At 39.3% G+C, this 24,824-nt stretch overlaps 3 protein-coding genes across 3 annotated transcripts in view; 1 reads left to right on the top strand and 2 right to left on the bottom strand.

Annotated features, from left to right (window-relative positions):
- c19h20orf194 (chromosome 19 C20orf194 homolog) overlaps positions 1-10,543 on the bottom strand; it is a 35,279-nt gene extending 24,736 nt beyond the window's left edge. Inside the window, exons 1-11 of the mRNA XM_012872132.3 lie at positions 10,383-10,543; positions 8,599-8,678; positions 8,216-8,341; positions 8,003-8,127; positions 6,511-6,607; positions 5,847-5,953; positions 5,659-5,736; positions 3,559-3,660; positions 3,033-3,088; positions 2,802-2,937; positions 1,390-1,471 (exon numbers count right to left, since the gene is read on the bottom strand). Coding sequence (XP_012727586.2) covers positions 1,390-1,471; positions 2,802-2,937; positions 3,033-3,088; positions 3,559-3,660; positions 5,659-5,736; positions 5,847-5,953; positions 6,511-6,607; positions 8,003-8,127; positions 8,216-8,341; positions 8,599-8,678; positions 10,383-10,438 — 1,045 coding nt within the window. The 5' untranslated portion in view covers positions 10,439-10,543. The remainder of the gene's footprint in view (positions 1-1,389; positions 1,472-2,801; positions 2,938-3,032; positions 3,089-3,558; positions 3,661-5,658; positions 5,737-5,846; positions 5,954-6,510; positions 6,608-8,002; positions 8,128-8,215; positions 8,342-8,598; positions 8,679-10,382) is intronic.
- A 1,910-nt stretch (positions 10,544-12,453) lies between these two features.
- On the top strand, positions 12,454-19,379 carry LOC105932842 (GTPase IMAP family member 8). The gene is made up of 3 exons (XM_012872134.3): positions 12,454-12,483; positions 12,653-13,495; positions 17,674-19,379. The coding sequence occupies exons 1-3, from the start codon at positions 12,474-12,476 to the stop codon at positions 18,372-18,374; spliced, it is 1,554 nt and encodes a 517-aa protein (XP_012727588.2). The 5' UTR covers positions 12,454-12,473; the 3' UTR covers positions 18,375-19,379.
- An 824-nt stretch (positions 19,380-20,203) lies between these two features.
- Positions 20,204-22,370, bottom strand: cfd (complement factor D (adipsin)). The gene is made up of 5 exons (XM_036150998.1): positions 22,267-22,370; positions 22,012-22,168; positions 21,675-21,816; positions 20,724-21,014; positions 20,204-20,554 (listed from the first exon to the last, which is right to left on the bottom strand). The coding sequence occupies exons 1-5, from the start codon at positions 22,328-22,330 to the stop codon at positions 20,375-20,377; spliced, it is 834 nt and encodes a 277-aa protein (XP_036006891.1). The 5' UTR covers positions 22,331-22,370; the 3' UTR covers positions 20,204-20,374.
- Positions 22,371-24,824: the final 2,454 nt, after the last annotated feature.

Raw genomic sequence — 24,824 nt, forward strand, 5'->3', positions numbered from 1 at the left:
GGAAACCCTTAAACAAAAACCCAAAAACACCTGGTTGCACTGTCTCCACTCCTTTAACCAGTGCCTTTTCTTGTTGTTATGTTTTTTCTCTGTTAAAATGAGTCCACAAATTATCCCCATTATTCTTCCCTGTCGTCTATTTTTAATTAGCCTGAACTTGTGTTTAATCTTTAGAGGTTTTGCAAGATTTCCCGTCTGACATCTGAATGCTCCTGAGTGAAATCTGTCTGTGTGTGGTGTGTTATGCGTGCCATGTGACCTGTTATATCTAAAAATGTTTGTTGTTGCGTGTGGCGTCTCTCAGGCTTTGAAAATCGGCCGACTAATTTAAAACCTTGCTGTGTGGAGCAGCCTTTAGTGGCATCTGTGGCGTAAATTGGGCTGAATAAAAAGCATACTCCACTCTTTGAAACTATCTGTGAAAAACAGTTAAAATCACAAATATTTTTCCCCCCTTTCACATATATACCGGTATGCTACTTAGAGTTGGCCAGCTCTAAATCTCACGTCTGTGTTTGTATGTGACAAAATGTTGAAAAAATAAGGGGTATGAATACATTTGTAAGACACTGCATATTAGCTCTATATATATATATATAAAAAAAGCAACATAATACTCTCTGGCAGTTTTCTGTGATGATTTAATTCAGTGATGTCAATACTTTTCGTACTTGGAGTATATATTTAAAAAAAATATTACAAAAAGTTATAATGTGTTTTTGTTTGTTTTTATCTAATAAAAAATAAAAAATAAAATAACTCATCAGATAAAGTAGTGAGATTATTTTATAGAACAGCAACAAGTTAACAGAAGATGTAAAACTTAGAAGATTTTACATATTTGCCTTATTCCTTTAGGGTTCCATAAGGAAAAAAAAAGAACAGGATTTGGAGACAGACTTTCTTTGAAAACACTATCTATAATGAGTCAAGTTTAAGAAATTAAGATTTGGCGGTGCCAAAGACGGATTTGATTAAAAATCCCACCATAGATGTGGTTCCATTTACATGTGGTTAGAGACCAACACCTTGCATTGTACCTGGCATTTTCCATAGTATAAAGATTTTAGTTCGTACTAATTTTGCCCAAATTAAAAAGAAATGGTCCACATCCATATCAACCCTCTGTGCTGATTATCTGTATTTGTACCATTCTTAAAGTGCAGTCAGGGTCTGCAAATGGGCCCTGGTCCACTCTTTTGAGTGACGGTCCTGATTAAACCTCTAGATTCATAAAAACGTTCGGTATTGAAGCAGTTTATAAAAAGACTCGCTTCACTTCACAGACTAATCTTCACTTAAATACAAGAAAATCCATAAATCTTTTAAAAATATGCATTTCATGAATATTAACTAAAAGACTTGCTTATTTCATTAAGTGAACCTCACCAAGATATGGGGTATGAGTAGTCCCAAAGAAATATGTTCGTGAACAGGCTAAAGGTCCTTTGGGAGCCACACACTGTAGAATCTAGGAGAGAAACAGTTTTGTTTCAAACATAAGGCAGAGGCAGGTCAGACTAGCAGCGCATTAGAAGCTTTAGAACTAGCATCAGCAATTATTTGTGTGCAATGACAGAAAGTGTTTAGGAAATGTGCAACACACCTTGTTGTTCCATACTACGTCACCAGATGGTGCTGCAGTCTCTTTTTCTCTTATTTCATTAATATGATTTGGTCAGATGATAAATTACAGTTTTTATTGGTTGCTTTGACGCAGCAGTCAACTCAAAACCCACATTTTTTCAAAACAGTTAACGCAGAGGTCTAAACAGTGGCAACAATGGTCAAAATTACACATTTTGTTTGCAAAAGGCTCCAACTCTGCCAAAACATTTAAAATATGAACCAAACGCAAACTTTGCCCTCAAACAACACAACCTGCACACAAATGTTTGAGCCCTTCCAATCATTCATTACACAAGGGGCAACAAAATACAAAATACTGCACTAAATGTGAATCAATGCAGCAATGCTGGTCATTATAGCCAATGACTGTACGCAGCTTACATGTCAGTGTCATTTGCAGTCAAATTTGTTGTTGCATTGAGCAAGGGCATCTGCTCATAGGGGCAGTGATCATTTACTTTCCATCTCCATGCACTAAATGCACTAAAGAATTTCTCTATAGGAATAGATAGAGATGTACTGTATAGCAGCAATACCTGTTCTCTAGTCGAAAAATTCTTACAATGGAAGCAACCGTGTTTCTATTGAGAAAAGGTTGGACTCTTTGTCCTGCCCCTCTAAGTGAAAGGCCATGATTTACCACATGATCAATCATAGTTGCCTACATTTCATCTGTAACTTAAGCCCTTCCAGCTACACCTTCACCTCGCACACAGATTCCTCTTCCTCATAATCTTCTTCCCCTGACCTGTCTACCTCTTACTCTGACTCTCATCTGCCTTAGACCATCCATGCTTGCAAAGAACAACACACAACATGGCACCTTTTACGTAAAGCCTGCAAACTGACTGCAAATTGAAAAAATGTGTAAAGAAGTGTCAATCAGGTGCTTCAGTGATTTCATTCTGATCAAGAAGTTTCTAAGAGCTTGGAACATATGGTTTCTGTTTGGCTACCACAGCTAAAGCAATGCTCTGCTGAGGTGGTGATGCTGAAAACTGAGAGGTTGCCAGTTTCTTCAAACAGGTCAAAACAACCAATAAAAACTGTAATGTGGTTTTAAATGCTGGATTTTGGTTATATCTTCTAAGCTGAACAAGTGTCCAACTGATTAGGAATCCCAGTAATCACAGTGTTGGCTTGCAGTGATTTTCCACACTGCTGCTACTCACCATGTGTTTGGCTGTAGAACCTTGAGGCCCTGTGTTGCGAACCTGATGACTCTCTGAAGGAAAGTTGAACGAAATGTTCTCCAGATCCTCTGAGGAAGAGTGCTTTCCAAAGAGCACAAAGGGCTGCCGACTTTTACTGACAAGAAAACAAAACCATTTTCCCCATCAATTACATTATAGGAGCACAGATGAGCTGAATATTTAGTATTTAGAAAATGTAATAAAAGATACCTTTTATCTGAGATGTTGTTAGAAATCAGCCCGTGAGAATAAAAAGTACGGAAAGCCTGTGAATGGAGGATAAGGCCTTTTATATCATACAGGTATACTGGTACTGACATGCCAAACATCTTTAATTAATTCATCTTTTACAAAGTGTAGAATGAACAAGGAGGTTAGAGCTCAGATTTTTGGTTGTCAATGCTTGACACAACTACTGGAGGTGAAAAGTTAAAAGGCTTGTAATTAATGACAAACTGCAAAGTATGATACCCTCTGAACATTATTAAAAAGCTGTTCTTTCCACATGACTCAGATGTTTTTGTTTTGCAAAATGTTATCTGCAATATAAAGAAGAGTCGATTCAAGCTGGAACTCTGACTGAGTTATATATTACCTCCAGTCAGAGGAAATGTGTTAAATAAAAATAATTTTTTACCTTTTATAACTGTATACTAGCATTTCCTGCAAACACTTGGCTAAACGGCAGTTCATTGTCATTAGAAGATTTAATAGAACGAAGTGCTGATTTACAAACCTCTCCTGCCTGTGCCTCAGAGAGATCCAAGATGGAGAGATGACTCTCGAGGTCGATGCTGGAGAAGAAGCTACTCCACTGCTTTTCAAAGATTCCCAAGTCCTTAAATCCAACAAGCACCACATTAATCACACTGCATTAGAGTCCGATACTACAATTTCAAACACGACACTGGGATGAAGAAAAATACTCTATACTTGATATTTTCAATACGGCTGGGACATTTTTCAGAGGCACAGGGTTCTTTCAGATAAGCAGCATTAAAACGAGATTCATAATATGAAAACCTGAACTTTAAAACACATTAACTTTTGTAATTAGGGTAAAACTAAAACATAGGGGACAGTACTATGAAGTATCCAAACTGACAGAATTAGAAATAAAAGCAGAAATATCTACATGCCCCAACAAATAAACCAACACACCCAAGATGTACTGAATGATTCATTTTTAAAAATGAGAAATAATTTTATTTTTTATCAATATGTCTTTGTTTAAAATATTCCATTTATTCCATGAATTTTTATTGATCATCACAGTTTTTTCTCTATTTCCAACATATTATTTATTGAAGCATTTGCATTTTATTTGAATGTTTTTAGTTTTTGTATGGTTTCCTTTTACTTATAGATGCATTTATATCTCTTTGATTTCTTTTTTTCTTACAGGTTCTTCTGCGCCTGCATGCACTAAGCCCCCGAAAAAAAAACAGAGACAGAGTCGAAGATGAGCATGGAGCAGATGGAGTAGAGTTTGCCAAAGTTGAGCACCAGTGTCACTGAACACTATAGTTCTGGCGGAACGGATCTGTCACCTTTCTTCTGATTGGTCAATTCTAAAGGAGCTGACCCAACGACAGAGCCCACCTCATTTGAATAATGAAGTACAAATGCAATGTAATAGAAAAACAGAGGCAGAAAAATGTGAAAAAAAAACATGGAAATAAAAAGGCTTGTGGGAGAAAAAAAAAATTCAAGACGGAAATAAAAGAAAAGACATCTATACATAAAATAAAAAGATGAAAAAAACTGATTAAAATCAAATGTTTAAATAAAAGCGTTGGGAAGAAATTAAGAAAACAAGAAGGTTACTAAATCATAAAAGGGGTTAAAGTAAATATAAATGGGATATTTAAAAAAAGAGTTATATAAAACACCTTATCAATTAATACATTTTAAATGTAATGTTTTATTTATTGGCCCATTTCTATATTTCTTCTTTACAGAAATATATAATTTAAATGTCACTTAATAGATGGATCTGGTGCATACCAAACATCTTTTACAGAGTAACTTTGGATCTGGTTAATCCAAATGATCAGCAGCAGCCCTGCACAGTTTCTGTCTTCCTGGTAGCTTTGCAAGATTTATTCTTCAGTGATCACCTACAGCAGCAATGTAGGCAACTGCTGGTTCCCATTTTTTTCCCCTCCTCTAATGGGCAGCTTTAGTGTAGCTCCACCATAGCCTGTTTAGTTTTATTTTTTTAATCAGCCAAATTAGCCTTCAGTGCCCTGAAAACCAAATGGAAGAGTAACAGAGGCAGCACACTGATTGTTTTATCGCGTCACCAGTAGCAGACAGAGCCGTCAGCTGATGAACATCTTCCTGCACTGACTTCCACCACAGTAGAATGGTGCGTTGAGTGGTGCAGAACTGCTGATCATTTAAGCGTATCTGGCAGGTGGAGCTCAGACTGACAGAACCCCGTCACTGGGCTATCCCTGTCCATCAAGCTAATAACAGCTAGCGTTAGCTTATGCTGTCTGGGAGCTTTACTGCTTCACTGCTGGAGACACGAGCTTTACTGGTCTTTTTATTTTGCCCTCAAATATCAATGTTGTATTATCAGCTTGGCATGTGGCTTTGTTAAGCACGCAGTTCCAATTACCATTTAGTCAACAAAAAGAGTTAAAAAAAAAAACTCCTTGTATGACTAAAACAAACTGAAATCATAAAAATAAACAATGTGAACACATTTCATTATCTTCTCCAGCTAACTTGTGTTGATGAAAGTAACAGACGTATGAATATTTTAGGTAAAGGTCATGACGGCCTGGTATATGGAAGGTGCATAGTGTAAAATCAAACATAATCTTACCTCTGCTAAGAGATTATCCAGGGACACTGGATCAAGTCTGTTGTAAACCTGCCACAGCTTCTCACTCATATCCACTATCTGTATAATTAAGGAACAGCAGGGGACAAGAAGTAAAATATCACACAAGCCTTATACATCATCTGCTGATTTTTTGAATTTTTAGCTTTTTGACTTTGTTTTATGTGTACCTTGTATTTAATGGTAAAAAAGCTTCCTCCACCTATACCTTCAAGGGCAAACGCTTGAATCAGGGGCCACTTTTCCACCACAAACACATCAAACTTCTGGATGTGCCCTTAAAAATCAACAACAGTAAATAGGTTATTATTGGTGCCGTTTTCATAATCACATAGTGATAGTATTTGGTGACAAATTAGGCCATGTTATCAGTGCCTTGCTAAAGCATTTTCTGTTTATCTGTTTCATCTTTCTTTATCCAAATAAATCTCATCGAGAATAGGGACGCAAGCAAATAATCAACTTCCATTACCTGTAATTGTCTATTAATGGACTACTAGATCAAAGTTTGTTCCATCCAATTAACTGAAAACATCCGCTTATGGGATTTTATATGATAGACAAACAAAGAAGTGCTTCATTGTGAAGTGGAAGGAAAATGATACATAACTTTCTATATTTTTTTATTTAAAAAAACGCAGCACAAGCAAATTGGTCAATTCCACACATCTGGGCTATATTTAGCTTACCTATACAATTAGGTAATTTTAAGCAACAAAATGTAAAAAAAAAACTTAACCGGTATGAAAACCTTACAAGGCACTGTAGGTAGAAATCCCCCAACAAAGCGTGTGAAATTAATGACTGTGGGGATTAAAATGTGATGGTACACACCTTGGGAGCTGTGAGCAACTCCAATACGCTGGCAGTCCTGCACCATTGTGACAAAGCTGGAGATTTTGAATTCCTCTGCGGCTTCTTCATCTTCATACTGTCAGGGAAGGTGGGAGAATTACAGCAAACAGAATTTATTTGGAGGACACAAAATGGCGTCGGAAGCTCAGTGACCAAATTCCAGCATCTTGGAGTAAACCACTTATTGACTAATGCAGGGTTCTCGTCACTGCATTTCAGCATAAGGGCATGTTGCACTGTCAGTTTTCAAAATTAAGCTGAAAACGGTCTAATTAACGGCTTATTGGCTCACATCTGGGCTCCCTTTACACAGGGTTTCCCACACTGACATGTCTCCTCCCTGCAGCTGCATACCTGATGCTAATAAAGAGCTGCTGCTGCAAGTTTTAAAGTCTGCTAACATGTGGAAAGAAGCCAGAACAGGGTTTATACAGGAATGAGTAACCCTAATTTAATGCTTTTTAATGCTCGTAGAAATATTTTTAATGCCATCACCAAGTACCCATATACTTGCGTAGCTAATGCGGACGTGACTGCGTTGGTTACAGAAAAGTAACTTGACATTGTTAGCTGTTGTCTGCCCCTTGCAGCTGATCTGTGGCTGTCCGCAGTGGTGTAGTGGTCCCTGGAGCAGTGGGTATACTCTCAATGTTTGCCCTTTTAGACGCAGCTCAGAAGAATGCCGTTTTAGAAACAATGACATGTAACACTGCTCTATTTAGTTTACCTAAAAATCCATCTACCTGTAGTAGAAAAATATACGGCTTTACAATCAACCCGAAGCAGTTCAGCGCAAACACGTGGAATCAGTTATAATAATATATGGATAATATATCTGAAGAAACTCTTTATGACCGTATTTTTTTTAGAAAAAAAATAATGCCACCAATAATCACATTTAATGACTTTTAATGCTAATTAAGGCCTTAATTTTCATTTAATGACTTTTAATGCCCCGCTGAAACCCTGACCACAGTCAATTACGTTATATATTATATATATGCCTGTGGGCTCCCTTGCCTCTTCTCGTTCACTCATCTTGCGCGCATGTGCAATATCGTACATCCAGAAAAAGCACTTTGCTTACTAACAAAAGCAGCAAAAACAAAGTGTAAAAAACAGAAATAAAATATAATATGCCAACAGGGCACAATAACTTAATTTAAAAACCTTTGTATGCAACCATAGAGAGCTACTGGCACAGAAATGTGTAATTTCATAGTATGTGGATAGGACCCTTTAAGGACAAAAAAACCAAACAATGACATTAAAAAAAACAATTATTAAATTGTGGAATTTCAGCCTTGTAAAAAATAGCTGGAACTATTGTTTTTACTCATAAACCTTTGAAGGATTGTGACCAAGGCTTAAAGATTCTTGATATGGTTCATCTGTGTCTGGTTTAAAACTGCCTGGGAACTATAAAACCCTAACAAATGATGTACCAGTAGAGGAAGAAAAGTGTTTTTACCTCCTCCTCTGTCATGCAGTAGAGATGCAGGTTCCTCCAGTGTGATACATACGGCAATAGGTAACTATAGTTCACTGGGTTGCAGTATAGATGAACACACTCTGCCTTTATCAGCATGATCACGTCTGACAAGTCAAGACAAGCAATGGTTCAAACGTAGAGTCAAATCTAGAACCAGCAGAACAACATGACTGAAAAATAAAAAAAACTCACCGTCCAGCATTTCTTCGGGAAAGTCATCAAGCGCATGCTCCAGGTTTGGTTGATTCCATTCGTATAGCCCATAAAAGAGGTATTTTGCCAGCTCTGTGCATCCCTCGTTATATCTGCTGTCTATCCCTGTTTTAGTCAAAAAGATGTTACCATTTGTTGGCTTTGGAATGAGTGCTTTCTATTCCATTTAATGGTATAGCAACAATTCACAACACATGTCATCTCAACGCCATTTACAAAGTCATTTCCCTCGGATCATACATCCATTCCAACTGATCCCAGTTATCAAACAATGCAGTCAAGTTCAGTTTATTGTCAAATTAGTTATAGTGTCCTTATAACAATGTACTACTTTGTAAAAAAAAGTGTAGATCTTAACATACCAAGAGAGCACAAGATGCCGTCTGGAGTGACTGAGCCTCCTTCACAGAGCAGGGCTTGAACTTGACGCAGGCGAGAGCAACTGAAAAACATAAAAAAAACAAAAAAAACATCACATATGCCGTTAAGTTTAATTACTATGTAAATATGGCAAGTGAGGTTTATCGTTTCCCATCTCTCCACAAGTCGAAATTTAGACACGAGTAGTTGCTGGAACTGTTTTTGCCACTATTCCAGGTTTTTATAATTCTTAATAAGAACCATGCAATATCTTTATGCTTTTTCCCCGGGGAATTCTAGTTATCATATTGTTTAGGATAAGATACAACGCCTTGCAAGAGTATTCATAATCACTGATTTTTTTTTTTTTTTGCATTTTGTCACATTATGAGCACAAAAGTCAATGTATCTTATTGGGATTTTGTGTGATAGACCAAAACAAAGTGGCACATAGTTTTGAAATTTAAAGAAAATTACTGTATATATGGCTCGTTTTTTTTTTTTTTTTTTTTAAACAATCAGCTATTGGTTTGTTGCCTTGCAACAAACCAACAGCCTTCAGAGGTCACCTTAGCAGTAAAATCCCTGTTTCTAATTTCAATTCAGGTTAAATCCAGAGGTTCTGTGGAGGCCGCATAGGTTTGTTAGACAAAAAGCATAATGAAGGCCGAGGAGCACAGCACACAGGTCAGAGATACAGTTGTGGAGAGATTTTCAACCAGAGTTACTTAAAAAAAAAAAAAAAACAGCCCAAGGTTTGAACATTTTTCAGAGCAACGTTAAAATTCATCAAATTAAATTGGACAACAAATCTAACAAGATACATATTTCTTCTTTACTGACAACAAGCCACTGATAAGCCAAGCTGTCCAAAATAACTGGAACTGCAGAGATCAACAGTTCAGGTGGGAAAATCATTTGACAAGGTAATTATCACCCCTGCATTTCATAAATCTGGCCTTTATGGCCTGTTGGAAGAAAACCAAAAGACTGACCACAAAGCAAGTAAAGAACAAGTATGGGAACATTTGAAAGAAGGTATTCAGGTCAGATCAGACCAACATTAAAAGTCTGAACTGCATACAAACACTGCACTGCCATCCACAAACACTCTGAAACAAGGCCACTGTAAAACATGGTGGAGGTAGCATTATGGTGTGTGTGGGTTTTTTTCTTCTGCAGGGAAGGAGAAACTGGTTACCATTAGGAGATGGAGCTGTATACAGGGCAATAATGCAACCCCCCCACACCCCCAAAAAAATGGTTCTGTAATGCGAGGGTCTAGGGGAGCTGAACACAAATGCTCGCCACACTTTGTTTGCAAGTTAATTTGAAACCATATATCAGTTACCTTTAGCTTCAGAACTATTCGCTAGTTAAGTTGGTTTAACACATTATAATTCCAATAAAATACAAAGAAGTTGGTTGCTTGTAACGTCACACAACAAAACAAAACGTTTAAGGGCAATGTATCTTTTTGCAAGTTTTCTTTTTGGGCGGTTATTCGTACTGTACATAAACCAAACAAAATCATCAAATATTAGGTGAATGAGATATTAGCCTATATTTTATTATTTTTATGTGCCTTTACTTGCATGTTGGGTATATAGAGCATACAGACGTAATCATTTTTATTCCCATAGCCGTTAATATTCATTAACATCGATGCTATTCGTGTTCTAACTGACAGCGGGTAGAGCTAACGTTAGCCAGGCTAGCTTGGTAGCTGCAGTGAGAGGTTTTTTTTTCTTTTTCTTCCATAAACACAGCTCGATATAAACTGTACCTGACAGCGGGGTTAACTCCGGACAATTTCCCGTTTACTCTCCGTATACCGGCCATAGCTGTGCTTGTCACGGTGCATACAAAACGAACACCGACGGCTTTTAACGTTTTCGGGCCGGGTTAGTGCATATTCCTCTCCATCACCCTGGAGAACGTCCACACAAGATGGCATAGCAACGGGGCGAACCATTCGACGCACGGGGGTGTGGGGAAAACACGGTTTTGCTAATTGTGTGTGTAAAAATCCCGTTTTTCTCACTACAGTCAACTTTAACGATTGCTTAATGTAATGTCTCCAGATTAAATTTGAAATTAAATTCTGAAACAAAATGTCTTGGTTAACTTGAACATGAAAAATGTCCAACAATTTATTTCGTGGTATGTTCCTTTAAGGGGCCGTTTTGTCAGCTGCAGGGATCAGCGCACAGCTGGGGATGATGGTGCAATCCCTCAGTAACAAGCAACAATTGGTGACATCATTCACTCCCAAAGAGATAGAACTCCTCATAATGCAGATACAGAATATTATTGCTGTTTATTAGATATCTATTCAGTGTTTTGCTGTGGTTTGGTAATTGTAAAGTAAATAGAGTTAGGTGGAAAATAATTATCTATCTGTTTGCACATGATTCTCTTCTTTCACACAAGTAAAATTCCTCTTTGGATCTTTTGCTCTTTAGGTACAGTAGGTTTCAAGCAATGGAGCCGTATTCTCTTGTAAATCCAGCACTGAATCCAGCTTAATCAATACATTTTACAGCTATTAATTATGTGGTTTGCAAAAGTATTAATTTCCCTTTAACTTTTTCAAGTTTCATCACATTTCAACAACTAACCTCAACACATCTTATAGGGATCTTAGTAGATAGACCAACACAATTTGGTCATAGTGTTAGAGTGGAAAGAAAATGCGACGCGAATTTCAAATCTTTGCACAAATAGAATCTTAAAAAGGGCAGCATGGATTTGTATTCAGATCCCCTGCCAGGTCTGGCCAGTTTCCCTGTCCTTGCTGTAAAGACAACCCCAATGCATGACGATCTGACTACCATTTATCACCGTTTCAATGGTGTATTCAGTGTAATGGGCGGTAATGGGTACACAGTGTTTTACATGTAAGCCAAAAAGTTACATTTTGGTCTCGTATGACCAGAGCACCTTCATCCATGTGTTGTATCCCTCTCATGGCTTGTGGCAAATGGGACTGATGATTGCTTCCTCACAACTTTGGTTTTCTTTTTGCCACTATTCTATAAAGGTCCCATTTATAGAGTAATTTATAGAGTTTATAGAGTAAAAGAACTGTTGACAATTCCCCCATGTGAGCTGCAGCCCCAGCAGAGTTTTTGCAGCCCATGCAGAGCAATCATTGGCCTTCTGACTGCTTCTCTGATCATGGCTCTCCTTGCCCAAGCTGTCAGTGTAGGTAGACAGGCTTGCTAGGTTTGCAGATGTGCCATGCTCTGTGAAACTTCCAAAAATCGAAATATATTTTTGAATAAAACCTTGGGTTAAACATGCCAACAACTCTGTCTTTGGTGTCTGCGCTGTGTTCCTTGCAATTTGCTTCTTGTTTACTAAAGCTCTCTGAGAAACCTCAAGGGCAGTCACAGAAAGCTGTGGACCCTATTCACTAACTAGGTGAAATCCGAATGTGATTAGTAAGACCGGATTTTATTTAGGGGTATTAGAGTAAAGAGGGCTGAATATGAATGCACATCACACTTTTCAGATTTTAATTTTTAAATGCTGAAATCTGTGCACTACTTTGTATTGGTCTAGTGCCAGAAATCCTGATAAAATCCCCAGAATGTTGTGTTTACATGACAAAATAACAAAAAGTGCAAGGAGTAGGAATACTTTTGCAAAAGGCAATGTACCAAGAAATAAATGACACGCACTGTGTTAAAATGGGAGTTTGTTTGTGCTAACAAGTACGAGGAAGATTCACACTCTGTAAGGTTTGCATGCGTGGTATGCACTTCCTTGATACGAACAATAGAAATAGGTGGAATCAGGAAGACTTGTTTGTTACAGAGCCAGAGTATCCAGTTTCAGGTGTCCCTTTTAGACAGACTCATCTATAAAAGACATGACACAAGGTGAGTTGCTTCTGCGTTATTTGTGTATTGCTAATCTTTTTTTATATATATATTTGTAATTTCATTTAGAAACATAACATATTCTAACAAAAGCCTCCTAAAAATGCAGCTACTTGGTATCTAGATTGGACTTACACTTACTGACATGTTGCTATGCTCTTATTGACAGACGGGGTATCCAGCTCAAAGCATACGGTGGCAGTCATTGCCATGGTGCAGGAATGGTCATCCTTGACGTCTCTGCTCCAGAAGGGTTCTGGAGATAACATTTACCAGACTACTTTCAGTTCACTGGGATCCGAAAAACAAGTCTGTGACTTGACAATGGAGGGGCACTTTATCAGACTGCACTACGAAGATTTAAAAGAAGACATGTCAGACGAGGCTATTTGCCAGACCATTGATGGCTGCTTCAAAGCTTGCAAAGGTGGGGTCAGCGCGTTTCTTCTGCTGATCCAAGGTGGCTATTACACAAAATCAGAGCAAAGAATCGTTGAGATCCTGCAATCACACTTTGGCGCTGAGGCTTTGAAATATCTGGTAATTCTTTCTGTGGAGGACGGAAAGGTTATCGACACGCTGGACGACAGCCTGCTGGATTTGATAAATGTGTGCGAGGGCAGATATTGTCGCATCACGTCGTCTACCGCAAGTGGCGGCCTGCAAGCTTTGCTTGAGATGGTGAATAACGTGCTCACCGAAAATAGTGAGGCCGGCTACACCGAAGCCATGCTGGATGAATCAAAGAGAAGGTCTATGGAGGACTCGGCCATGAACATGCTTAGACAGAAGATGCAAGAAGCAGAGGAGAAAGAGCAGGCTTTCATGGAGCTGGTGAAAGAAAAAGAGGAAAGAAGAGCCAAGGAAATGGAGGACCTGAAGACTAAACATGAGGAGGAGAGAAAGAAGGAGGCAGAGGACAAAAGGAAACATGAAGCAAAGAGAGAGAGTCTCCATGAGGCAGTGATCAGCCACAGATCCATGCTGCAGCTGCAGGCAAAAGCCCCTGACGGTGAGTCAGTTTTCTTCAGTTTCTCATACGGTGTATACGGTAAAAGCAAACAACTATTATGAGGCATCACTAACTCTAACTTTGATCTGAAGAAGTGTCTTATGTTCTCTCATTGTCAAAACACGTGGAGTTTTTTTAAATGCAAAGATTGCTAAAGGCTGCATTATAAAACTGCCAAAAGCCTAATGCTTTAAAAAAAATCCAAATTATATTTGGAGAATTAGTGTCTGTGAAAATGTCAAAAAAGCACAAAACTGAGAAAAAAAAAGATTTCTTTGTGATCAACTTAGTCATGGAATCTTGGAGAGTTAAAGCCAGTTAACTGAGACTGCTGCATTGCAACAAAAATGTATCTGAGACTGTAATATGGAAGCTCACGGTCATTGGTCACTTTATTATGTAGCCCTGGTTAGCACTAGGCTAGACCCCTTTTGTTATCAGAGATGCCTTTGGAGATTTTGGTCCATACGGACCTGCCAGCATTACACAGCTTCACCAGATTTTTCAGCTTCATAATGCAAATCCCACATTCCACTACATGCCAAACAGGCTCTATTGGACAGACAACTTCTGACTTTGGAAGTCAATGAGGTGATTGTCATGTTCCAGAAACCAGCTCAAAGCGGTTTGAGCTTTGTGACATTGTACATTTTGCCATCTGGATGTAGCTGCTGGAAGATGGGTACTCCAGGGTCATAAATTTGGGTTATTGTTGGGGGTGGGAGGAGTTTGTTGTTGGTGATGTGTGCCAAGAAAATAGCCCCCACACCATCACACCAAAACCCCCCAAACCACAAGTCGGAATGGATCAGTGCTTTTATGTTAGTTTTTCCCAAATTCTGATCCTACCATCCGAATTTTGCATTTGCAATTAAGATTCATTGGACCAGTCATGCATTCAAATCTGTCGCTGTCTAATTTATGCAAATTTATGTGAATTATAGTTGCTTCCGGTGAGGTCCTCAGCTGCTATAGCCCATCTGCTTCATCCGCAAGCAGAGATGCTGGTCTGCATTCCTTGGTTGTAACAAGTGGTTATTTGAGCTGTTGCTGCCTTTTTGTCAACTTGAACCAGTCTGCCCATTTTCCTCTGACACCTGACATCATCAAAGCATTTTATTTTCACCCAATCGCTGCTCACTGGATGCTTTCTCTTTTTGGCCAAAGGTCAAAACTGACTGGCTGCCGGGTTTTCTGACTGGTGGATTTAACTGTTACATGACGAGAACAGGCAAAGCTGCTCGTGATCTGTTTGCACAAGGAACTACTGTTCTGCAATGTGACAGAAAATTAACCTGTTTAAAAAAATCTGATGCTAAAAGACAGGGAATAATTTTTTTAGATAGGAGGGTTTGTTCTTTGGCCTTTGCCTCTCTCTGCACACTTGAGGGATAGTTGTGGGTGAAAATCCTAGTAGTTCATCAGTTCCTGTAACGCTGTGACCACCTCGTCTGGGACAAACAACCATACAATGTTTAAAGTCACTTGAATCCACTATCCTCCCTGTTCTAATATTGCATTCCATTTGCCTCGCAAAATAAAAGTAGCAGCTGGGAATAGGGTAAACCCGAGTAAAAAGTGTTCCAGTTAATACAGTAAGAGAATTCGGGATTCCAAAATAAAATCCAAAAAACAAAAGGTTAGGATTCCAATATGGCATCAGCCAGGAAAGCTGTTGTTTTGTTCATAGTATGTCTTACAATCATTGTTTAAAGTCGTACTCTGCACATGCAAACAGCAATTTTAATTTGTAAAATAAATGTGTTTTATCACAGCTTACTGTTGTTTATGCGAAGAGCTGCCATGTTGGATCCAACAATTGGTCTTGAATAATTCCTCCGACTTTCCAAGGGGAAAGTCTGACAATAGCGGCTATTACAGTTTAATTTTCCGATTGGAAGCCAGGATTTTCGACTTCTGACTGCAAATGGAATGCAACATCATGCTCGGCTTTGCTATCTGTAGTTGACTAAATGCTTTGACTTGTTATTATGCCATTGGCTGATTTGTCTATTTTTAGCTAGGTAAGTCTGTAGAAATGGCATGTCAAAATGACACTGAATTGTTGGAGCTTTTATTAAATTACCTGAAAAATAGGGTAAACCATAGGCATTGTGAGCCAAAGATGAGAGAGCCCATCTGTTTATATTTGCTTAGCTTCCTTTACAGTCGCCCATACCCACAGCATGTCAGTTGAGTTTAGATAGCATCAATGGCCTGCTAGCTAAAAGGATTCCAGGAAATAATCCCAGTTTTAGTAGGAAAAGCACACAGGTTTGTTCCGGCTGCACAAAAGCCTTTAACCTGAAATACTTTTCTCATGTGTTTTGCATCTCTGTGAGAAATTCCCTCAATCTGACCAAAGCTGATGCAGACCCCTGCCCATGGCCTGCTTGTGGCAGAAAAGTTTAGTCAAGAACCAATTGCCATTTTCTGCTTAAAGATGGTGATGATTTGTGGCCAGAATTTGTTGGCTGAACCCCTGCTGTTTAAAAGCTAGATAGTCTTTTATCCTTGCAAACTCGAATGGCACTATGAAGGGTCTTATTATAGATGAAAACAACAGGTTAAGTATGATGTCTTCCATGCGTTTTATTATGCAAGGTATGTTAGCTTGACGCTGCAAGACTCAACATTATATGGGCAACCGTGAGCTAGTTTGACTGACAACCCCAGATATTGGCTATTTTTGTTAAGTTGTTAACTCTCCAGGCTTCCACTCTTTTTGCCCTCCCCCAAACCACCTCTTCTCTGGAAGGCATCAAATTCAAGCCGTCCTCCCTAAAATTCTTCAACGCCTGATCAAAGCTGTTTTACAAAGTTGCGCAAGATGCGGTTCACACAGAGTGTGGATCCTGAGTTGATGTTCATCTTGTTGGGATGGTCAGTCATTGCTACAGGAACAACTCACTCAGGCATTATGTTGCAAAAATGTTGTCAGACGAAAATCCAGGCTGCTAGCCAAGGGTGGTGTTGAGGCACAACAAAAAAGAGACGACGAATAGGCCTTGTGTTGCACAGCCCAGCCACAAGAGGGTGTCAACACTGAATTACTTTTTCTCCTCTTGCCTGAGGTTGTGTTGGCGAGCTGAACTGTGTCAGTAAATATGTCGACTGAAAGGGGCTAAATATTAGGTTTCTTAGCCTAGTTGAGAAATATTATCTACTCTAAATCGCAGGGTGTGTTTGCCAACATTCTTCAGTAGGAACCAAAAGATGTGAGACAGGAAACCCAGTGGGATTTCTAATCACAGTACTTCCTTGTTCCAAAGAAGGAGGCTCAGAAGGTGTGCAGAGAGGTGTTGGAGCAGTAAAGAAGAGCCATTTCCTGACTTCGGTGTGATAAAAATTTATACTCTATGGAAATGCAAAATCAGAAATCAAATTCTGACTACTTTATGTGTTAAATCAAAATGCTGCAAGAACAGTTTGTTAAGTGGGTAGAACAAAAATCACAATATTATTTTTTGTGATTTCAGTTTTTAAAATTGTGACTTTTTTACGCTAGGTGGTTTGGGCATCGGATCAGGATGCCGCCTGAGTGCCTCCCTTTGGGGTTTTTTTCAGGCGCGTCCCACTGGGAGTAGAGCCCGAACCCACTGGACCGACTATATGTGCTGTCGGGCCAGGGAACACCTTGGGGTCCCCCAGAATGGGATGGAGGATGTTGGCTGGGAGAAGGATGTCTGGGTTTCCGACCTGTACCTTTTGCCTTCATGACTCTCAGATAAACAGCAGACACTGGATGGATGGATGGATGGATGGATGGATGGATGGATGGATGGATGGATGGATGGATGGATGGATGGATGGATGGACGGACGGACTTTTTTAGGCCCACAAGTTCTGCCTACTTAAGGATTTTGGTCCATGTAACAAAAAGTTTGGACACTCCTGCTTTAAACAGTTTGAAGAACATATTGTTAGAGCTCCCTCACTAGAAAGGTGGGCTCCAGCCTGTGCATTGGATTCTTGAAAAGGGCAGAAAACAATTATCTCCTGTTTCAGGGCTGATAACTTTTCTGCAACTTTGCCATTAAGATCTATGTGTATTAAATCAGTTCATTTAATCATGTCTCAGCTATTCTGTCTTTCTGTTTTTGGGATGCTTAGATGTGTTCTTGGGTTCTTGCGTTTCCTTTGGCTGTAACATTTCGTTTCTCTGCTTCGTCTTCAAGGTGATGAAACCAAGAAGACGTCTGTTGTTCTGTTGGGCCTCACTGGCAGCGGGAAGTCCTCTGCTCTCAACCTGATCCTAAACAGAAGCGGTAACACGTACTCACTCAACAGCTCCTGTCAGGACCCGACTGAGTCAACCATCTGTTGTGAGAGAAAGGAGATTTTCACAGGTGGGAAGCGGCTCATCCTGGTGGACACCCCTGAACTGTGGGATGACGATGGGGTTGAGAACACAGAGCTGGTGAAAGACTGCCTGGCCTTGGCCTTACCTGGACCCCATGTCTTCCTGCTGGTGCTCCAGGTGGGACGCTTCACCCAGTGCGAGAGTGAGATGCTCGGACACGTGCAGAAGATCTTCGGCCGAGAGGTTGTGGAGCACGCCATCATCTTGTTTGTTCATTTCGACAGCAACAAGCACAGGCCTCTGAAGATCAACGAATACGTGGCCGGAGCTCACTCGTCCTTGCAGGATCTGATTCGGAAGTGCGGCAGCCGATTTTATCTGCTGAATGTTTCAAAGTCTCACAGTGGGTTGAGCTATCCACAGGTGAAGGAGCTGCTTTCGGGGGTCGACAAACTGGTGGCCTCACATGGAGGTCGAGGGTATTCCGTGAAGAGGTTCTCCTCACAAGAGCTCCAAGAACGAAATCATTTGACGGGAGACAGAAAAGAGGCAGCATATTTATTAGGAGATAATTAATTTCCGTTTTGAGGCGTTGCAGTATAAAAGAAATTGTGCATAAGAATTATGGGGTAAAGTAAATTTAACAAAATGCCTCTATACAGATAGAGACATATCCATAACAGTTCAAAGTTATATATAGATCAAACTTTGCATTCTGTATTTGTAAATCCTTTGAAATTTTGAAATTTAGAATTAAGCCCTCACAGAAACATGCAAAACACATTTTACCTATGGTTTTATTAGGTCAAAACATTGCAAATCCAATTTATGTAAAAGCTAATGACCATCGTGGAAAGATTTTACTTGTAAATAAACTATTTTTGAGTTATTTTATTTGAGAAGTCATCCAGATAACATTAATAAAACAAAGGAAGATAATTTGAACAAAACTGAATTATATTCCAAATGTATTATTTTTATAGTCGCTAATGTGGTTTTCTGGTAGGCTTTCAGAAGCTGAATAAGCTGGCAAAAATGATCCCTCTAAATTAGGGAAACTTCACTAAATCTTGCCTTGATGTAGTTTTAATAAATGTCTGCTTAATGTAAGAGCAATGTAAGAAGAAAAGTGGAAAGATGTATTAATGGTGGTTGGTTGATTTTACTAAATAGAAGAACACTACAGAATTCACTTTAACTGTGTGCATGCCTATTGAGCCAAGAAGGGAGGAAACGATGAAGTACAGCTGCTTCTTATTAACTTCTGGTTTTCTTCTTCTTTACTGCCCTCTCCCAAGTTCCTAAATTTATGTTCTTGATATCTGGGTTGAACAAGAAATATAGTTCTTTTTTGGAATCCATACCCCACAAACAGAAACACCTACAGAAAAAGAGCTTGTTTTTCAATCCACTGTGCAGCTTGCAATAAAATCTTCTAATTTTCTGGAATTATGTAAGTCCACATGTCTTCATTTGATGTGCTTCCTCTGTAACTGATACCTCATGACATTGTATTTTCTTGTGGCTTAGGGCATCTTTTATGTTGATCTTTTAATTTTATGTGTGTTGTTTAATTTCATACGGGGCTTTGACACATGGTGCTTTGCAAAAATATTCATACTCCTTGAGATTTCTCAGATTTTGTCTTGTAACATTTAGTTTCGTTTTTTCCAGGGGTTGGGGGGGGGGGGGGGGATTACGAGACAACACAAGTTGTGCACAGTTGGGAAGTGGAAAGGAACACATAGTTCCTAATTGTTTTATTGATACCGATCTCAGCCCCCGTCTGTCTCTATCATGTCTCTATAGATTTTGCACAACCACAATCTAAAATATTTGTCCATCCATCTTTGCAAAGTAACTCAAGCTCAGTAAGTCTCCAAATTCAATTAGATTTAGGTCTGGATTTTGACAAGGACATTCCAACCCATGCCTTGGTCTGAAGTCTCTTTCAGCCTGTAACAGGTTTTATTAATTTTGTCCATCCCCCTTAAACTGAAGAACTCTTTTGGATCAGCGGTGGAACATCATCAAGGAACACGAGGAAGTCCAGTTATCTTCTATGTGAGTACATGAGACTCCGTCCATCCCTTTTGTTTTCATCTGATTAGTGTACCTTCTCCTACGTGTTTACTGTATCCCCTTGTGGTAAACTGAAAGCAGGTATTACGACTTTGCTTCAGCACTGACCTTCCTCTTGCCAGTCTTCCATAAAGACAAAAAAAAGCTCACAACTAACAGCTGACGTGTCGACAGGTTTCCCCACCTAAACTGTGAATCTCTTAGCTCTCGAGATTTTAGTTTGTGGTCACAATGTGACAAAATGTCATAGTTCTCTGGACATGCATGCATGCGCAAAGCTCCCTATGAGATAATGAACAAGATAAAGCAAACAGGAAACAATCGTGACAAAGCTTGCATTTTATTCTTGGATTTAAAAAAACGTGAGATGCAGCGTTGAAATTAATCAGATCATACATGTGGTTGCAGTATGGACATAGTAATAGAGAGTGGGGCATTGACAATTCTGGTTAACGCCGCAACTGGCTCATAACTGTGAAGCTTCCATCTTCCCTTTAACTTGTTTCCTCTTGAGCTGCGGTTGGCTGAGTGCCCATGGTTTTGTCTATCCACTCAGTGTAGTGGGAGATGATAGTGTAAACCCCAGGCTTTTTAATCTGCCCGCACTTTTTCCCTCCGTTGGAGGTGATACCGACAGCAATGCCATTGTAAAGCAGAGGACCACCAGAGTCACCCTAAAGAAAACAAAAACAAGCAGACAGATAAGAGTAACTAAATAAATTCTTCATTTTTGACCAGTTCCAGAAGAAACTGTGGTAACGCAAATAAAACAACGGAATAAATCTTAATATTTTGTTAAACAAAATATTTAGGAAAAAATAAAAGATAAAAGATGTAACTCACATCACAGCTGTCCTCCAGTCCATGAGAGTGCTCACAGTTGTCTCGGCACACTTTATGGGCGCAAATCATGTTACTGGTAAACTTTCTCCCAAAATAGTCAGCGCGTCTGCATTTACCCGAGCTGATCACCTCAATGGACACCTCTTTGAGCTTGTCTGGCCTTGACCCCAAGTTGTCTAGTGATCCCCAGCCAGCTGTCTCGACCGCGGCACCTGTGTCGGGGTTTGTGCCGTCTGTTCGCAGGAATTGCACGGCGCTAATGGCTGTAGAGGAATTGAATGGTCGATCCAACTGTAAAGATGTCACACAAAATAAATAAATAAATAAATAAATAAATAAATAAATCTATCTATCTATCTGTCTATCTATCTATCTATCTATCTATCTATCTATCTATCTATCTATCTATCTATCTATCTATCTATCTATCTATCTATCTATCTATCTATCTATCTATCTATCTATCTATCTATCTATCTATCTATCTATCTATCTATCTATCTATCTATCTATCTATCTATCTATCTATCTATATACCTATATAGATATGGATGTAGATATATAGATATATAGATATTCAATATATTGTATTCAACATAAAGCCAAGGGAAAATAGCTGTGGGTTCTTTAATAGAACTAGCTAGCAGTTCTGAATCCAATTAGATTTGAAGGATTAAATAAATAAACAAAATTATGTCAGTGCATGGCCCTAACCTTCATCAGATTTTGTTGAACTCCGTAAAGTGCATCAAAAGACATTACTGAATTGATTACTTAAAAAATGGGAACTCTCAGTTTTAGTGCTTTTAATAGGCAAAAAACACAAAAACAAAGAACAATTAAAAAACATCATATTTCAGTATTTGATCTGACAAAGGAAAATTGGTTGATTTTTGAATGGGGATGGGGGTTTTCTTTTTCAAACAATGCTGGCAATAAATTGAACTTTACCTTAATAAGAGCAATGTCATTGTCATAATTTTCTATGCTGAAGTCAGGATGATTGTGTAGTTCCAAAATGTCAAAGGTTTGCTTCGTATCTTCTGCTTCACTCAGAGAATGGACACCCAGCACTACTTTCCTTCCATTTGGGCTGTGCAAGAAGTACAAAAAAAACGTCAATATGTGAACGAATTATAATTGCTATAACCATTGCTATTTTATAAAATCACAAAGATTTCTAACCAAATTCTTCTGCAGAAAGAAACCAAAAACACCACTAACAGACATTTGCACAGCAGGTTTGGTCTTCACTGCCTCTCTGGTGGTTGAAAGAATGCTCTCTCACCCGTTTGGCATACAGTGGACTGCAGTCATCACCCACTGATCTGCGATCACAAATCCTCCACATTCATGCTTCAGTGTGTCTCCCTCAGGTACCTGGATGGAGGCCATGTAAGGTCGAGAATGTGGCACTGCCTCTCTGCCACCGATTATGCCCTCCCCTGACGGAATTAAACCCAAATTTTCCAACTTTTAGAATGATACAGAGTGCAACAATGAATCAAACAGAAATCTTAGCAAAAAGTGTTTGAAAACTCACCCTGTGAAAGGAGGGCAATAAGAAAAAGAGCTGCGCCTGTGAGCACTTGGTTCGTCGACACCATGGTGTTGTTGTAACTAACCCCCAACCCAGACACTGGTCTTTTAAAGCCTTCCTACCAAAAGGGAGGAAACATAAATCAAGAAGATGTTGTGCAAGAGGCAGGGGGGGCTGGATTCCTTCTTTTCTCTGTTTTTTGAAACCGGGATAACATTAAACTCTGAAGAAATGTTCTGCTTCCTCTCAACGAGAAGATATCAGTGTTTGTGCGTGAGACGCAAACTTTGCTTATTGGGACATAAAGAAAAATGAACACAGTTGTGACCTCTTAAAGTTACATAATGTTCAGAGTCGATCCACTCCCGAACTCATGAAGCTGAGCATAAAACAAAAAAAAGGATTATGTTCTGGACATCTTCCAGGATAAACACAGCAGAAAAACAACCAGCAAGGCGAAGCAATTTTTTTGCCAAATTATGTGGTTTCATGCTGTTTTAGTATCCACAAAAACTTCTGGGGCATTTCTTTAACCCAAGTGCTGGGTTTAAACTGCTGGGACATAAGCTGAGCAGTTTTAGCTAAACACTGGGTCAAAAATTGTTGGGTTAAAGAAGACCTCAGAAGGAGCCTCGTCATTCTTAACAGACTGCCTGTCTGAACTGTCCAGGATACTTAATATGAACCTCTTTCCCAGCATGAACAATGTATTTTAAACTGAAACAATAATGCTCTATGATGGTGTTAATGTCTGGTTGTATTAATGACTGTAGTTCTCTTTGCGAGTTTATTAAGGTGACCATATTATGACTTGACCGAGTTGTGAAAAACGTTAATGATGCTCTTTTTACTTAAAAAAAACTCAACGACAACTATAGTTTAAACAATAGTTAAATAAACTTTGGATATGGTTTCTCAACTCAACAAGTTTGAAAACTAAATCTCTATAATTGAATTATAGAAATAATTAGTCTTCTGTTTTAGAAAGTTAACAATAATAGCTCACTTTTCAAGTCATACTGGACAAACAAATGAACAAAAAGGGAAAATAATATTCAGAAAAAAACAAGCATTCTAGTGTTCTTTTTTTCTAGCAATGACAAAAAAGCAACAGTCTCACAAAGTTAACAAATAAACATAACAAATAAAAAAGTGCATACTCCAGTCATTGGTTTTCTTCTAGATCCTTATTTTTCTTCTTCTAGATCCTTATTTGTGTCTTCATCCTCCATGTCTGCCTAACCATACTTTGCAGTAGAGCTGATCTTACTTATCAGTTTTGTGGTTGCTCATCAAATAAGCAAGTCTTTGCAAGACGTCTCTTTGAAATCACGTTGCAGAAGTAGAACCCCTATCACTGACTCAATGGAGAGCTAGCTCCTCTCCTTGGTCCACTGGCACCGCAACAGTGGCCTTCTTAAAATTTGGTCAACCTCTGGTGCCGCATAAGCATTTGCCTGGAGTAACAACAAACTCAGTAAACTGGAGCAGTTATTTGGTATTTTCCTGTGTCCATGTGACCTTCGAGATTTATGGCACCTTCATCATGGAAACACATACACCGGCTTTGTACATTTTGCACTCTGCCACTCTGATTCTTTCCTCAAGTACTCGAGTTGGCAAGTGGTGAGAAGGGTCCGGATGAGGAGAATGCGGGTGAGGGGGCAATGGACACTCAGGGTTTGGCTGTCCCCAGCAAAAGTGCGCATGGTGGCAAATGCTATTCTGCTAAATCAGAGAGAAACATTGGATGGATTGAAAGAAATTACAACAGTACCGAGTAATTTCTGTGATGTTAATAATGATCATCTTCGCTGTCATTGCAACTCATCACTTAGAGAGCGGTGGGCTGTCACTGTGCAGCACCCAGGTAGCATTCCGGGGCCAGGGGTTTTGCTCAGGGACCCAGAGTGGCAGTCTGTGGCAGTCAAACCAAGTACAGTGCAGTCTCTCCAGGTCGCAAGCGCCCTGTTCTTTAACCACTAGCCCACCACTCCCACACAGTTTTGCTTTCATTGATCAAACATGAAAGTTATGTCTGACACACACATTTAAAGAACTTGTTAAAGGTATTGTAGCATGGAACTCCACACTACTCCAGACATTTGAACTGAGAACGCTTTCAGGATGGGAAGCGAAACGCCTTCAAAAGTCCAGTTGTTTTGTTTTTTATCTTTTTCGCGTAGCACACCACGCACCTTGGCAATCTTGTTCACCTTCTTATCAGACGCTCCACTTTTGAGCTTGCACGGGTGTGGCCGTATCAAAGCGTGCCTACACCCAAATATAAACAAACACCAAGTGAAATTGCAGCTTTGGCATCCCCGGCCTAGAGTGTGAGGATGTTGAGGCAGTGCTGTCTCTAGGTGGAATGAGGTTTGGGTGCTGCCCTGGAGTGGCAGTGGCTCTGCCTTATTGGTTCTGGAAGAGGAAAGGATGTGGATGCCTGAGTCTATTGTGGAGAGTGTGATCTCCTCTGCCATCATCTGTTGGGATAGCAGCATCAGAGCAACTGACTAAAAGAAACTCAGCAAGTTTAAAAGAAGGTAGGCTCTGTTCTG

Source organism: Fundulus heteroclitus, chromosome 19 (assembly GCF_011125445.2).
Source record: "Fundulus heteroclitus isolate FHET01 chromosome 19, MU-UCD_Fhet_4.1, whole genome shotgun sequence".
Taxonomy (NCBI): domain Eukaryota; kingdom Metazoa; phylum Chordata; class Actinopteri; order Cyprinodontiformes; family Fundulidae; genus Fundulus; species Fundulus heteroclitus.

Bases quoted from the DNA above. Each gene is read 5' to 3' on its own strand.
- LOC105932842 (XM_012872134.3), top strand. The intron at 13,496-17,673 runs GTGAGTCAGTTT...TTCGTCTTCAAG, and splicing joins GCAGGCAAAAGCCCCTGACG to GTGATGAAACCAAGAAGACG.
- cfd (XM_036150998.1), bottom strand. From the start codon at position 22,330: ATGGTGTCGACGAACCAAGTGCTCACAGGCGCAGCTCTTTTTCTTATT. The intron at 22,169-22,266 runs GTGAGTTTTCAA...TAATTCCGTCAG, and splicing joins TATTGCCCTCCTTTCACAGG to GGGAGGGCATAATCGGTGGC. The intron at 20,555-20,723 runs GTGAGTTACATC...TGTTTTCTTTAG, and splicing joins GACTGGAGGACAGCTGTGAT to GGTGACTCTGGTGGTCCTCT.